Raw genomic sequence first — 15,841 nt, forward strand, 5'->3', positions numbered from 1 at the left:
AACTCTTCAACTTGAAGGGAGTTTCATAAGTTTCTGCTGCAACTCTACAACAGTCTGGATAAATGCATCATCTACTGTATGAAAAAATGTGTTCCTCTTCGATCACTGCCATTGATGTGATTCACACACCAGTCCAACCCCTTTAAACTTCTGAAGCTTTAGAGCAAATCCCAGCTGAATATTTTTCTAATGTGACAGCAACTATATAAAGTGTGCATGTTTGTCAAAGACACAATCCTATGAGTCACTCTCAAACCATGTATGTATGTCTGTGTTGCCACACCCATTAAAGAAGGTGATAGTTCAGTCTGTATAGTGAACAATGTTTTTGTGTTGAATGTGAAGTACAGTATGTATAGTGTTTTCAGCCCTTTTATGACTTCTCACCTGCTTTCTTACATCATTTTACTTTCTTACCGCTGTTTTAAATATGTGCTACATACAAAACGTTTACCATAACTCTACAACGAAACACAAACTGTAACTCTAACCCTGACCTTAATCTAACATATCTCTGTCAAACCACTAACCCAAAAAAATTTCCCACTTCCTCCTGAGAAAATTTTAATCTGCACTAGGTCCTCATTACTTTAAACGCACTACACACACACACAATCACACGCTTCATTATGTGTCACCTCTGCCCCTGTTTCTGGTAAATGTGTGTGTGTCTAAGCGTAACAGTCCATTTACTACCAATGTAACCCCACCCACCTGTCACTTTACCCTACACAGATGAATCACTGTGGTGACGATACTGTACGCTCACACTTCCTGTCTGTCTGTCTGTCCTATTGTCTGTGACATAGCGTGGACAGATTGTGAGGGAGGGTGTGTGTGTTTGTCCCTCCCTCTCCAGCCCCCTGACTCCTCAAATCACATGACGTCATGTGGGGAAGAGCTATAACAAAGTCAAAAAATGACTACAAATCAAGGAAAGTTAGTTTAAATAAGTTTTATTTCAGATATATTAGAAAATAAAAAAGTATAAAAATATTATATCTGATTCAGTACTTATTATCTGGCTGGCAGAGGTTCAGTTAGAGGCGAGATGCCTCGTCATACAGTACAACTTAACACCGGACGTCGTGACTCCAATACCGTCACAGATTTTTAAAGAGACATGAAGTGGTATTTGAGCCATCAGTGCTGGCAAACATTCATATGTGATGTAAACATTCAACATTAGAGTATTAAAGTCTGCTACAGAAGTCAATCCTACTGGTACCACAGCTTGTGATGGTTTCCAACAAGTCCACTCTGTTGATGCTCTTCCACAATCCACTTTTAAGTATTTCTGGGCAACAACAGACCCTACAGATCCCAGTAGAGCCATCACCACTTCTTTCATCTCTCTAATCGCAACATTGTGTGTGTAGATTTCTCTTAATGCAGCTTTTTTCAACTTGTTATGCGTCCTCAGGACCTGAAGACTCTCTGTCCGTGTGCAAGTTGAGTCTCCGGAGGTAATGTATGTTGAAATGTAACGCACTGTCCAATTAAAGACCGCCTTTACTTCACTGTGGTGACAATGTCTCTTTTGAAACATTTTGCAGCTTTTCAGCTCAAAACAGGAAGATGGTTTCATGTGAAGCCATGGCATTGCAGTCTGAACCGCCAACACATGATGGGCAGGCTCCACTAACACTTCCTGTTTACTGTTACTTGGTAACAACTGCCTTCTTGAAATTAAAAATAATACTATCAAAACTTGCAAGCTGGTCATAGTTTGTAAGGGAATTCCAACAGGAAGTCTTGGACAACATGGGTGAGCGGCAGCTCCGTGACCTGGCTTTCTCCGCCGCACAGCCCCATGATGCGCTTCCTGCACAGCTCCTGCAGCGTCGGCTGACATCTCCGGTACGGGATGCTCAGGCTCTTCTTGGGAGAGCTCACGTAATGCTCCAAGAGGGAAAAGAGTGTCGGGAAGGAGCGCTCGTTGCCCGCTAATGAGAACTTTTGCCGCCTGTAGTCGATGCGCACGCTCACCGGCCCGCTCTTGCCGTGGTAAGACAGCGTGAAGAAGACGTCTTTTTGCCGGCTGTCCCGGATCAGGAAGCTGCCCTGAGGGGCGTCCCGCAGCATGCGATGGGCGTCCTCTACTCCCAGAGGACCCCAGTAGAAGCCGCTGCGCTCGAGCTTGGCGGCTGTGTCTGTTATGATCCTGCAGTCCTCCTTGCAGGTGAACGTGGGGAAGTGGGTCAGATACACAGCAGGGACGGCCACCGACCTCGGGTTCGGATCTGCAGCAGCCCGGCGCTGGAGCTGCTGTGACTCGGTGCGTTGAGGAGCGAGCTCGTGCCCAGCCAGCGGAGATGACCGCGACGAGGATGAGGATGATGATGAGGACAAGGATGATGATGAGGACAAAGAAGATGATGAGGAGGAGGAGGATGATGCCGATGAGCTTGACAACTGTGTCTTGTCATGACCTTCCAATGTGCTGTCGGCTACCATCCTACAGGGGAGAGAGGCCCCAGACCCTCTCCCATCTCTAACCACCACACTGACATCCTGAGGGAGACAAGAGAAGAAGAAAAGCTGTTATTATCATTCATCAGAAAATCACATTTCTAAACCAGCCTGGTTAAATTAAAGTTGATTAAAAGTTATAGTAGCAGTGAATCTCTCATCACAACACAACTTTTAGACAATGACCATGTAAGGCCCTGCTGCTCTAACAGGAGAATGATGTGTGTGTGTGTGGGTGCACAAGTTAGTGACTTAGAAATGTTTCCATGGAGCGGTACATTGGGTGATATGTATGGAATCTGCGGTCAGGCCAAAATATAGTCAGCTCTGATGTTAGTCACAGCCAGATTACTGTATGCTGCCACTTAATGCTTAGCCCCAAAGTAAAGAAGTGATGACTGACCTAAATGTCCTCACTCTTTTGGGAAAATACCAACGCTGGTCCCCACAAAGTTAGATTTACAAGAACACACACACACACTTTATAGGGCCTAAAGCAGTATTTTTTTCTTCACCAGTTCGGCTTTTGTGATTGATATATCAGGTTGAAATCTTTAAACTTTTCAAGCCAATGACAAATATAAAAAAGTATATATTGTGAAATTAAAGTAGTTTTTGTCCTTTGAGTTTCCCAGGTCATGTGTGTTGGAGCCTGAACTCAACCTGTCAGAGTGGATGAGGTGATGAGCAATTTTTTTTTCCTGTGTCAAAAACCCCTCATCACAGCTATCCTGTGTGAGATTCACCTTCTTTTCATGTAGCTCAGTGGGTAAAACTTGTGCTAGAGTTCAGGAAAAGTAGCTTTGTATTCCAGGGAGAAAAAGGTAATGGCTAACAGGTGGTGACTTGTAATATTGGGGATTTTTTAGCAAGCAGAAACACATGTTGGAGCCATGGATACAATGTTTTTTCTTTTTGCTTAGGTGTATTTAATAAATTAGTTTGCATCCCACTGCAAGCTGATGTCAACATCTGGACAGAGGGGGTGAAACTCCACTGTGCACTGTACACTTTTTGCCTCAAAAAGGTCTATGCATTCAGAGGCACAGTTTTACAATTTATTACATTATTTTTCCGCTGCACACGGCCCAGAAAAAAAAAGGCAGCCATAACTATTGCAAAGCACAATTTATGACCCTGAAAAAACCACCCAATAGAACATCACTGTGAAGAAGTCTTACCGTTTTGTTCTAACGGCAGCGGCTGTTTAAAGATCCCTTTTGTCTGTAATCCCAAAGTGCAAACACTGCGATGAGATCCGGAGACAATCCTGCAGGTAATCCGTGAAGCAGAGGAGGATGGACGGCAAGCTTGTGTTTGACAGCTCGGACTTTGTGTCTGCTGTGATTTCCACCCTTCAGATCGTCCTCTGTCTCTCGTGTGAGTGCTAGTGGTAAACAGTACAGAGCTTTATAAAGCTCCGGCAGCTCTGGCGCTCCTCCCCGCTGCTCCAGCCGTGTCGTTTACTGAAACCTGCCTCCTTCTCTGAAACGCTTAGTTAAATGAAAGTGAAACTTAGAGAGAGATCGCAGTCCCCTCGCTCTTTCTGTTCGTTTGAAAAGGTTATTATTTGGAGAATTTCAACAAAACCACAAAGCCACATGACAGTAGGACGTTTCCAGAAAGACAGGTGACGGATCCGATTAATGGAAGTGTCTGTAACTTATGGAATGGGTTGTTTATAGTGGTTTTTATCAAGGGTTTCATCTTCGGCATCTCTCGTTTTTTCCCCCCCGATGCAATAACTTCATTAATTAATTGAAAAGGTATGCTTTTAATTCAGATATGTTCAAATAAACACCAGTCATTACAAAAGAGCACAGGGTGTTCTCAGTTTATTTTGTGGGATGGCCCTGCCTGAAGCAGTTTATATCAAATGACATGTCAAATTAAATAGACTTTCATGTCTGGTTTTAGTCTCAGGCAGATTTTGCAGAAGTTCCAGATAAAGATCTGGTGCAAGTCCCATTTAGATAATGATCTCTGCAGTGTAGTATCATGTGCATAAGAAGGAACATTTAGATCTTTTTCTTTCCAAGAAAGCAGTAGTGAATGCATCAGTTGACTGGACCCACGAGATTAAACAAATCACTGCCTCTGCTGCACTTCTTCATTTGTTGTTAATAGTAGGCTCTTCTGAAGAAAAATGTCTCACGGGGCGGTCACATTTGGGTTGATTCATCCCAGAAATGCTCATATTGTGACATCCTGACAGTCATTTCACTAATTTGACTTTCAGCACTAAGACACACCAGGACAGTTCCACTGTGAATCCCATTTTGTTTAATTGTTTGTAGTATTAATAGAATGCAAATGACATGTCTGTGGTTATATGGTGGTTATTGCATGACCGGTGTGGCTTGGAGGTGTGTTGTTTCTGAGTAAGTGCCAACTGTTTCATGTAAAGTAAAATGACTCTGCTGTCATAAACCTCTGCCTGGTTTTATTATATTTTATTATATCAAGAACCAGTTTGCACCAGTCACACGTGTACACTTGATAACAGTTAGAACTCAAATGTCTTTCGCTTTCTTCAGAGAGATTTTATTTGCTTTAACTGTATGTGCGTGCATGTAAAATACTTAATTAGTGTTTCATGCCAAAGGCTGCATGTATTGTCTAATAAGCTGCATAATGTACAGTGAGGACAAGTTAATTCTAAATTTGCAAGCCTGACGCCAAAAATAGTTGCATGCTGTACATTTTTTAAAATAAAAATAGATTGCAAAACACATACACTCATCTGAAACACCTCGCCATAAAAACAAACGTGTCAAATGTCTGCACACACATGCACATGTGGGCTCCACATTCCAAGTAAATATAAACATGCTTCTAGAGAGAGCCAGGTGAACTAAGCCCCAGGTGGTCAGGTTGCAGTAGAGGGAGGCACTCAAACAGAAAGTTAAGGAAAGACTCCAAGCCGGCCAACTTTTCAGAGAGGCACAGACGGACAGACAGGCAGGGAGAGACAGACAGACAGGGAGAGACAGACAGACAGGCAGAGGCAGATGATAGCTAAGAAAAGCAGTGTGAGGTCATAGTGTCTGTGTTATGGTTAGTTTCATTTTATCAGGACTGATCTGACTCAACTAGTACTGAGATTAACATGCTGGTTCCTTAATGCACATCTGGTGTTAATCATGCTCACTTTCTTTGTAGTGTTGAGATAAACTTGTGGGCTTTGTATCTTGTGATGAGTTGTGTTAAAGATGTTCCTCCCTCAGAGGTAAAAAGGCCTGCAACCCAGCATTTCTTCCTGTCTTCCTCACATTCCTTTTCTTAGTTACACTAAGAAAAGGAATGTAACTCTACTCATTTTATGCATCAACGTCTGAGAATGTGTAGTTCATGAAGGAGCCCCAGAGTGAGTTGCACGAAAGTCTGAAAAATCACATTACATTACATTACATGTCATTTAGCAGACGCTTTTGTCCAAAGCGACTTAAAATAAGTGCATTCAACCTGATGGTACTAGACATAGACCATAGGAATCGAGTAAGTACATAACTTTAAGAGCTAACTGTCATTGCTAAGGAGTGCTATATGTTAAAGAAGAAAAGAAGAGAAAAGAAGTTTGTTTGTTTTTTTTTAGTATATCTGTTAGGTGACCATGACTTAACCGAGGTATTGTTGTTACCTCAAATGATGTCACTTGAGTCACCGTCAGTTGGGCTGTAGTCTAAGGCCTTGTTCAGACTGCCAGCCTTAATCTCTTTCTTTGTATATTCAGATTGTATTCAGATTGACTTTTAGCCTGGACAGCAAAAAAATAGATAAAAATATACATTTTTCAAATCGGATCCAAACCAAATGTGGAGTAGGTTTGCAATGCAATTGCAGATTTATACAAATGCGTCTCAGTCCGGACACTCTGCTGCTAAAACTACATCAATGCCTTACCACAGCAACCGAAGCAGATAGGTTGGTGATGTCTAAAGTATAGACTGTATAAAAAAGGGCTAAGCACACAAATCTGATCCAATAAATTGCACATAACAGTAAGGAGAGTCTCACTAAAAGAGGAGATTTGAGAGACAAATGAGATTTGGCTGCAGTCTAAACATAGTTTAGGAAGTTAGATAATAAAAAAATCATAGCCTGCTCTTCATCTCAGCTTGAGGCTCAAAGGCCTGGGCTACATTAGCATCTACTAGCATGCCACATTAAAATCTTTGCATTGTGGGAAATGAGGGTTCAAGATTTGACAAGGTAGAAGAATGTGTAGAATAGTAAAAACTAGATTTCTGGTTCTGCTGCATTGATTTTTATACTTTTGTTTTCAGTGTCAGTAGTGTATAGGTGCCCTTTGACCTCAGTCATCTTTTACAAATATATTATCAGTTACTTTTAAGAGCTGGTCTCATGTCTCATTGTGGAACACCTTTGTTGTTGTTTCAATTGTATCATGATTTTCTTTGGAATTGGCAGCAAGATATAATGTACTATGATTAAAGAATTTGTGTCTCCATTTTATAAACAAATGATTCACACTGTGTCAGTGTATATTTTGTGGGTGGCTTCAGGAATAAATGCTGATACCAGAAATCTAATCTGATCTATTTTTACTTTTAACCAGGGTGTTGATTGTAACGTGCAAAGTTGGAGCATGCAGAATACACTTGGATCAGTGCTGGAGTTGTGATTCAGAGGCAGAAAGAGAGAAGATCAGGTTTACTGCTCCCCGCTTAATCAAAAACACACACTAACACACAGTAACACTGGATCTCTGCCACTGCTGTCTCTGCAAGTCTGTCTGGGATCTAAATTCTTATCGTGTCATACTGCACAATGCAGCATGACACAATATTCACAAAACAGTGTCTGTGCGTGCATGTGTTTTGCATGTTTGTTATAATGTGCACTTATCTAATTTGCACATGTGCGCAAGCTCCATAAGTTTCATTTCTCCAAAAAAGGGAGAGAGGCAAGAGAGCGAAACATAGCCAGCTTAACAGAGTGCTTGTTGTGTCTCATTACTGATCCTTGTGGGCTATCATGTATGTGTGTGTGTGTGTGTGTGTGTGTGTGTGTGTGTGTGTGTGTGTGTGTGTGTGTGTGTGTGTGTGTGTGTGTGTGTGTGTGTGTGTGTGTGTGTGTGTGTGTGTGTGTGTGTGTGTGTGTGTGTGTGTGTGTGTGTGTGTGTGTGTGTGTGTGTGTGTGTGTGTGCAAGAATAAATGAAGGGGTTAGTTTTTTCAAAAACAATAGAAAATACACGCAACATAAAAATAACAGTAAGTGGACAATATGTTGCAGTTAAGATGATCTGTTAGTAACTAAAGCTTATTTTCTTTTTTTTCTGTTGCATGAGCAGGCACATCAATTTGCGAAAAATGCAGAGTAAGGAAAAACCTGTGTTTTTGGCAGAAGACCCAGCTGATTATCAGCAGTGGTTGCAAAATACTAGTAGATGCAACATGTCACATGGCACATGCACTCATGTTTCTGCAGGCACACTTAGTTAGTGAAGTTATGTTGACGTGTAACTTTTCAGGTCATAAAAGATCAGTTTCATACTTTTCTTTCACACCTGGGAACAGCAGAGTGATGTGTTAGATGATGAAGAGAACCTGAATGTCTATATGGGTGTGTCTTCATCTGAGACTTTGTGTCAGGTAAATTGAAACATTTGCCTCCCAGGGGTGCACAGGTCTACAGACACATTTAGACATCCTGGAACTCCTTCTTTAACACGCATATTTGCACAATGACCAGCAGTGACTGAGAGTTGTTGATGGGAAATGAGTGTGTGTCTTGCTGTTTTTTTTTTGTTTTTTTTGCCATTAATGTTATACACTGTGTCTTCCTGTGATACAGTAAAGTCTGTCTCACTAAACACACTGTCCCTATTTCTTGTGTTTTTTGGAAGTGTTCCATTCTGCTTCATTGACATTGTATTTATTTGACTATATTGTTTATTGTCTTGCAGATACAGTCAGGGGGACAGCAGCCCCTCCCCCCTCCACATGCAGTCATCCAGACTTGCTCCATAGCAGAATGTACTTTCAATTTGACGACAATCTGAAAATGAGGAAAAATGTCCTTTCAATAACAATACTACACTTTACTTTCATTTTTATGCATTGTATGTTCAATGATAAGAATGCCTTGTATTAGCTCTGCTGCTGAGTAGCCAGTGACAGTGATAAGGCCTGAATGGCGGTTACAGTGAATAGTTAGCGGCTATCTTCTAGTAAACATTACAGAGTACACAGACCTGCTGCAGACTGGCAGTTTGCCCTGATGTGTCCTAGTTCAACCTCAGCAACAGTTATGTTGTCGGGACACGCCTTGCTTATGGGGACCTGTACATTGTCCTGGAAAATGCAAGTTAATGTAATGTCCCGTAAAATTGTGTGTGTGTGTGTGTGTGTGTGTCAAGGTTATAATAGTTTTGGATTTTTCATTAGTTTTAGTTTTAATTTCGTTGTGAATTTTTGTCTTCAAATTCAGTTAGTTTTAGTTAGTTTTTACAGTGAGTTTTCTAGTTTTAGTTTAGTTTTTATTTTTTGAAAATGCTTAGTTTTAGTTTAGTTTTTATTAGTTTTAGTGTTAGTTTTAGTTTTTTTGTAATGGGCTATGTGTTGGGTGCCAGATTCAAAGAGGTCATAATAAATTTTGCCTTTATTTCCTTTGGTTTATCATCTCAGCCCCAATAAGGTTATTAACTCTTACAGTTCCAGGTGTTTTGAATTTTGGTTGGAGTGTAGACATCCCAGTCTCAGTAAACATATTCACCATGTGTTGCATGTTCCAATAGAAACACTGAATTATGAATGAAAAAAGTTGACAAAAACGAAAACTAAGGACATTTTCACTCTAATTTTAGTTAGTTTTAGTTAGTTTTGTAACCACGCAATACAGTTTAAGTTAGTTATCGTTTTTTCAAAACTCTAGTTTTTATATTTATAATAACCTTGGTGTGTGTGTGTGTCCCACAGTTTCATTTTCAATGGCCTATTATCACAAACCTGGAATTAGTTTATGAGCTGTACAAGAAGACATAAAACAAAGGTCGTAGAAACTAGAAGGGGGGGGGGGATATATGCATTTTGGCATTATCTAATGCAATCTACAGATGCATCAGACAAAATGTCATAAAATAAACACCTAAATATGTATTTTTTTTATAATTCTTTCCACAAGTCTGAAAGAAGACATGTTTTGGAAGCAAAATAACCCAAGTACTGTTATTGCTGTTGCAATAAGTGATCTTATTTGGCCTCCAACTCTTTTGGTTACTGCCAACCACCACAAAACCTCTTAAAAAGTTAATAAGTATCCATTCTGGCTTTTCCCAACCTCTTTGGCAAATGCCTTAACTGCAGTCACCTTCATATCAGAGTTACACAGATGGCGGTTTATTTTATCTCCTTTCTGAATGTTTTGTGTGCAGAGTTGGTCAAAGGGAAGAAAAGAACCAGCAGGCCTTTGGCAGTGCCTGACAATGTTCCAGACCAGTAAATTTGATCCAGTAGTTCCTGAATTCATCTGTCAAAACACAATGGATTGGGGATGAAAGTGGAAGTAGAGCTGCAGTGAAATGAGAAGCAACATTTCAGTGAATCTTTACTGATTATAGTAAAGAGGTTGCTGGGACTTTTATTACTTTCTCATTCACACAGGCAAATTGTCTGTTGTGCAATCTAGATTATATGAGGGTAAACAAGTGATCTATGCACCTAAGGTGATTCTGGTGAATGTGAAAGTACAATCTCTTCCTTGAATTTCTTATGCTTATGGGAAGCACTGCAGAATTTTTACCTTTTATTGATAGCCATAAAAAAATAAAAAAATAAAATCCCTTCAGCCTCAAATTTTTCCAGTGCTGCCCGATGTTAAACAAGTTCGCAATATCAGACCTCAAAAATGCATATTAAATGCTAAAGGGAAACTTTCTGCTGAAGTAATTTACTCAAAAATTCTTCTGTTCCTCCTCAGTGTCAGAGTTAATAAATAGCAAGTTCCATCACAGTACAAAGTCACCACTTTCTTCACTTTTTGTTTTCTACCCTACTTTATGTGATTTTTTTTCTATTTTTTTCTAGGCCAATTTTGGTTAATGATCTAGAAAATAATAAGTGAAGCAGTCAGGGTCCAAAATGCGAAAATAAACTTTGAAGTTATCCCTGTTCCCTCCCTGCTTCACGTCCCTCTGTCATATTTCAGTAACTGAAGTGTCTTTGTTTCCATTGTACTCTGACAGTACAATGCCCTGTTATTGTTTGCTATTTCCAAACAGTGGAATAGGCTGTGGAATCAATTCATGGTCAAGGACACGTCTTCAGGGCCGGAATCACAACATCTTCCCAACCTTTAACCCTTTCATGCATTTTTAAACAACTAAATCAGAGTTATGGCCCTTCTATTGAAATTCAAAGGAGATTCAGCAAGTGAAACAATACAGTTATTCATTACAGTAATACAGTGTCAGCAAGTGAATCAACAGGTTTACTTGAATAGCCAGAGTGGCTCCGAGAAACCAGTCAGGCTGCTGTACTGTTAAAAGTCTAATGGCAGCTTTCCCATCACCACATAAAGCTTCAGATGAAATTTCTTCTGAGGAATTCTCAGGAAGAGGTTGACTTCCTACTAATGTGCTGCCCTGCTCTGCCTGAAAAACACATCTGCCAAGGTCCAAGATAAACTTTTGTTCTATAAGTTGATATTCAAATCTCATTGTTCTCATCCACGATATGGCAGAGTTTGAGTATTACACGGAAGTTCCGCCTTTATAACTGGCAAATAGAAGTAAATGTGCATGAGATAAAAACAATGTGAAGAAGTCTGAACAGGTTTGTTGCTCGACCAGGAGCCAAACTGAGTGTGTCATGTTTGGGGTTTTTTTTATTGGCTGATATCAGCAATGAGAGAGAAATTACACAGAACCGCTTTTAAATGGCACTTAACTAAAGGTATAATGTGTAATTTTTCCTAATATAAAAAAACAATGACCGGGCTGTTGTTTGTTTGTTATTTTTATTTATTATATGTATAGCATAACTGTATCATTCATTGTTTTTTTTTAAATAAGTTATTATGTTAAAATAAATGAACATCAAATCTATCTATAATGCAAGAAGCGTCTGCGTGTGTGTGTGTGTGTGTGTGTGTGTGTGTCTAGTGCATATCTCGCTGACCGTTAGTCAGACTGACCTAAGATTTCGTATGTGGCTTGCACATGGCACAAAGGTGTGCATCCCCGATTTTGAAGATTTTTTAATTCATTTTTCAAAATATTATTATTTACGTAAGACGTGTTGCGGCATTGCACTGTTTCCGATCGGACGCCTTTTAGGGGAGCTCCGCCCCATTGTGTGATAGGCCTACACCTGGTCAGTAACACAATTCACTCTGGATTTCCACCCTGACTCATCTCATCTGTACGTCTATCTAGCCTACCTATCTTTCAGAGTTTTAAAGTGCGCTACAAGGTTTGATTTTCCAATCATATTTGAATAGTTTCCAGCGAGTATCAATGTTCAATGTGTATGTGCTGGATGGTGTGTGTACCTTATGAAAAGTAAGTGTTTTGTGGAGTTGCAGACGTTGTAGTGTGGCATGTAATGTACGAATGCATACTTCCTACGGGCTGTACTTCCTACATGTAGGGTAGCCTCGGCCACCAGAATGTGTGAATGAGTGAATACAATGCAATACAATACAAGTTTATTTATAAAGCGCATTTAACAGCGTTGACCAAGGCGATGCACAACAATAAGCATTGAATTACAAAAGACAGAATACAGACAGTTAACACAGATTTAAAGACAAGAATTTGGACCACAAAAGCAGCCCTCTAACAGACAGAGGCTTCGAAGGCCAGGGATGGGTTTTTAAAAGAGATTTAAAATTAGGCAGTCTGCCAGGCTGATCTGTAGGGGGAGCTCATTCCAGAGTTTGGGGGCCACAACAGCAAAGGCTCTGTCACCTTTCTGCTTTAAGCCTGATTTCCACCGGGCGCGTTACTGCAGCGTAACGTCAGCGTCGCGTATGACATTGCAAATAGGTAACACTCTAATCAATGAGAGCATTTCCACCGGGCGCGTAGCGTAACGTTACTGCAGCGTCGCGTCAGCGTCTCTACGCGAGCATTAGGTAGGACTTCTATTTCTCCGCGAGACGCTGCCAAATCGCGTGAATCTCAACAGAGCAGATCGCACCAGACAGGAAGTCCGACTCAGAATCAGCGTAAAACACTTCCGCCCCTTTCAAAATAAAACACAATACGCAGTTCATGCAGCCTAAAACTACTTCACATCAACATTATGTTATGACCGGGGCACCAGATCAGCAATCAATCAATCAATCAATCAATCAATCAATCAATCAAAGGGTCTCAGAGGATCGGCGACACGGACGACAAGAGACTGATTGTTGAAGTGGAACATCATACAATCATTTATGACATAACATATTGTTTTTATAAGGATAGATGGTCAGATCAACATATCTTTCACCTCAGAGAAGCAAAGTAAGTTGGTTTTTGTTGTTGTTGTTTACTTTATACACACAGTTTATCCGTAGACTGTATAAATAGAGTTTAAAGTTCATCACGGGATCTTGCGGTCTCCCGTATGGTCAGGATTATCTCGTGATCTCGTTATCTCGCGTGTATACGGCCGGCTCGCTAAGCTGACGTGCTGCTGCTGTAACGCGCCCGGTGTGAATTGACAGACGCAGCAAAAACGCTGTGGAGACGTGCTGCTGCTGTAACGCGTCCGGTGGAAATCCCCAGTTAGTCTTGTTTTCGGGACAATCAGGAGGGATCTGTCCACACACCTCAATGAACGTGATGAAACACAGTAACCCAGTGCCAACCCAGTAAGAGCCTTAAAAGTGAATAATATAATCTTAAAATGTATCCTAAACGATACAGGGAGCCAGTGTAGGGACTGATGTGCCCTAGTTCAACGTCCCAACAACAGTCATGTTGTGGGGACACGCCTTCCTTATGGGGACTTGTACATTGTCATGTAAGTCATTACATTTCACAGCAATGACTGGCTTAGGCTAAGGTTAGGGTAAGTGTTAATGTTAGGAGCATTTTAAGATAGGGTTAAGGAAAGTCTCCAAGAAATGAATGCAAGTTAATGTATTGTCCCCTAAAATGTTCTGCAGTTTCATTTTCTTTGGCCTATTATTACAAACCTGTAATTAGTTTATGAGCTTTACAAGAAGACATATAACAAAGGTGGTAGAGGAAGAAACTAGACAATAGATAATAAATTAAAGGGAGACAGTACAGATGAATAGGGTAATATATAAAAATATATATTAAGTTTTTAAGGTGTTAAGTTTATATATGCAAATTTGGGAGCCAGTGTAGGGACTTAAAAATCCAAGGGAAATGTGCTCTCGACTTTGTGCTCCAGTTAGTAGTCGAGCAGCTGCATTTTGGACGAATTGGAGTCATGATATGGAAGACTGAGAGACACCAACAAGGAGGGCATTTAAATAATCCCATCTATGAATGAGTGAATCAGCACTGCATGCAGTGTTAAAGTGCTTTGAGTGGTGGTAAAGACTAGAAAAGTGATGTATGAGTGCAGTCCATTTACCATTTTTAATCTGTAATTTTTTCTATGGTATGAAATGTGGTGGCGTAGAAGAGGAAATTACATAGAGATACTAGTGCAAATAAGTAAAATTCTACTTTTCTATAGTAAAAATAAAGTACCAGGACATTACAGATAACACAATCTCTTTTATAATAAACCATCAGATCAAACATAGAAGCTCATGTGTGTTTGATTGTGTGTTCAGTATGATGCGCTTTAATATGACTCATATTGGCTGAGCACATATTTATCATTGCATGACATCATTATTGCAGCTGTGTGCTCTCAATGACCTGATAAGAAGTTCAGTTTGAGTCATTATATAGTAAATTGATTTCATGTCTGTTATAAGAACATGTCACAGTGGTTTATCATACTATGAGGTTACAATTGTTAATTAATATTAATTAATAAGTTTTAATTTCACTTTTGGTCCTGGTATGAACATTATTCCTTTTGGCTCCCAGTTGCTACAGTGTATTTAAGGAACATTCTCCCTGTTGGTTGGTCAAGTTTCCTTATATACTATTCCTGTACTATAAATATTAATAAATGTTCACTCAGCAAATGTTAATCTATCGCCTCAGTCTATTCCTGCAGTTTGCCAGCACCTCCAAGTCTCTTCAGCCTTTGCTGCTGCTGGTCAATCATGTGGTCTACAGTCCTTCCATTTCAGCCCATTCATTTAACAGTTAAAACCTTTTTCTTTGCCGTAATAGCAGAGCAAAATATATTGTGTGATGCGGATGTGCTGTATCCTGAATGTGGCAAACGTTTCCCAACATTACACAACAGTGGATTGCTACATTTTGTCATGTTTGTCTTTGTGAGGAAGGATTAAATGCAGTTATTTGACTCAATAGGCATGAATCCAGTGTCATGTTTCTTGCATTTATTGTGAAAGACAAAAGCCTGTAAACAGCTCCACCACATTATAAGTAAAAAAAATACATATACAATACGTGAGTTAATGCAAAGTTTCTTACCACCAACCCAAAATGTACTTTTGTCTGGAATGTTCCTGCATAATATAGTGCATAAACAAAAAATTTGCCCACATTCCAAAGGGTTTTTTCTGACTTGAGGGGGCATTCACGTGTATTTTTGGGTTATTTCGACACCACATGAATGCAGCACAAATGCCCAAGATGAACTGAAGTGAAAAATACTTCTGATTTGGATCCATTCCATAAATAAATGGGCTCTTCTTTGGCTTTCAAACTTTGGCCTCTTGAACTGCTTCTATAAACTACACTCACTGTCATGTCACAATCCCAGCAGATAACTAATACATCGTGTGCAAAAATAGAAATATATGTTACAAATTGGTGCATGGTGCAACTGATGCACACAGCTGTTAATCTACTCAGCATCAACATGTCTGACCAGATTCACATTTGGTTTAGGATTTTTGCTGCCCAAAGCTCTTTCCAAAAACTCAAAAAGTGTGAGGCTGAACTGGAGCTCCGTGGCTTCAGCACTTCAAAATCTGCTCAAATACAATGTACATGCAGTGGCTGTGATATCTCGTCAGAATGAAACTGAAATCTAACCTGCTGGCTTCAAGGATTAAAGGTCCTCAGTTTGTTAAGATGAGGATTTGAGTTCTGTTGAGTCGCTGTTTCCTGCTGTCCCTCCTCTTTCTAGGAAAACATGCTGCAGTTTGAGAAAAGCTTGTTTCATGTTGTCAACAAGCCATCTGACTTGCTATCACTGTAAACACGTACTAACTTGACAGATGAAGGACAAATAGTTATCACGGTGACACACCTTAATATGTGCACGCACACTCTGATGCAAACTCACA

General features: G+C 40.1%; 1 protein-coding gene across 1 annotated transcript; it reads right to left on the reverse strand.

Moving 5' to 3' along the window:
* Positions 1–1,602: 1,602 nt before the first annotated feature.
* Positions 1,603–3,896, reverse strand: socs1a (suppressor of cytokine signaling 1a). Its single transcript, XM_059347860.1, has 2 exons — positions 3,654–3,896; positions 1,603–2,514 (listed from the first exon to the last, which is right to left on the reverse strand). The coding sequence occupies exon 2, from the start codon at positions 2,455–2,457 to the stop codon at positions 1,723–1,725; it is 735 nt and encodes a 244-aa protein (XP_059203843.1). The 5' UTR covers positions 2,458–2,514; positions 3,654–3,896; the 3' UTR covers positions 1,603–1,722.
* Between the last annotated feature and the right edge of the window lie 11,945 nt (positions 3,897–15,841).

This window comes from Centropristis striata, chromosome 13 (assembly GCF_030273125.1).
Source record: "Centropristis striata isolate RG_2023a ecotype Rhode Island chromosome 13, C.striata_1.0, whole genome shotgun sequence".
NCBI classification, from domain to species: domain Eukaryota; kingdom Metazoa; phylum Chordata; class Actinopteri; order Perciformes; family Serranidae; genus Centropristis; species Centropristis striata.

Excerpts from the sequence above, each read along its gene's own strand:
- socs1a (XM_059347860.1), bottom strand. The coding sequence starts at position 2,457 with ATGGTAGCCGACAGCACATTGGAAGGTCATGACAAGACACAGTTGTCA.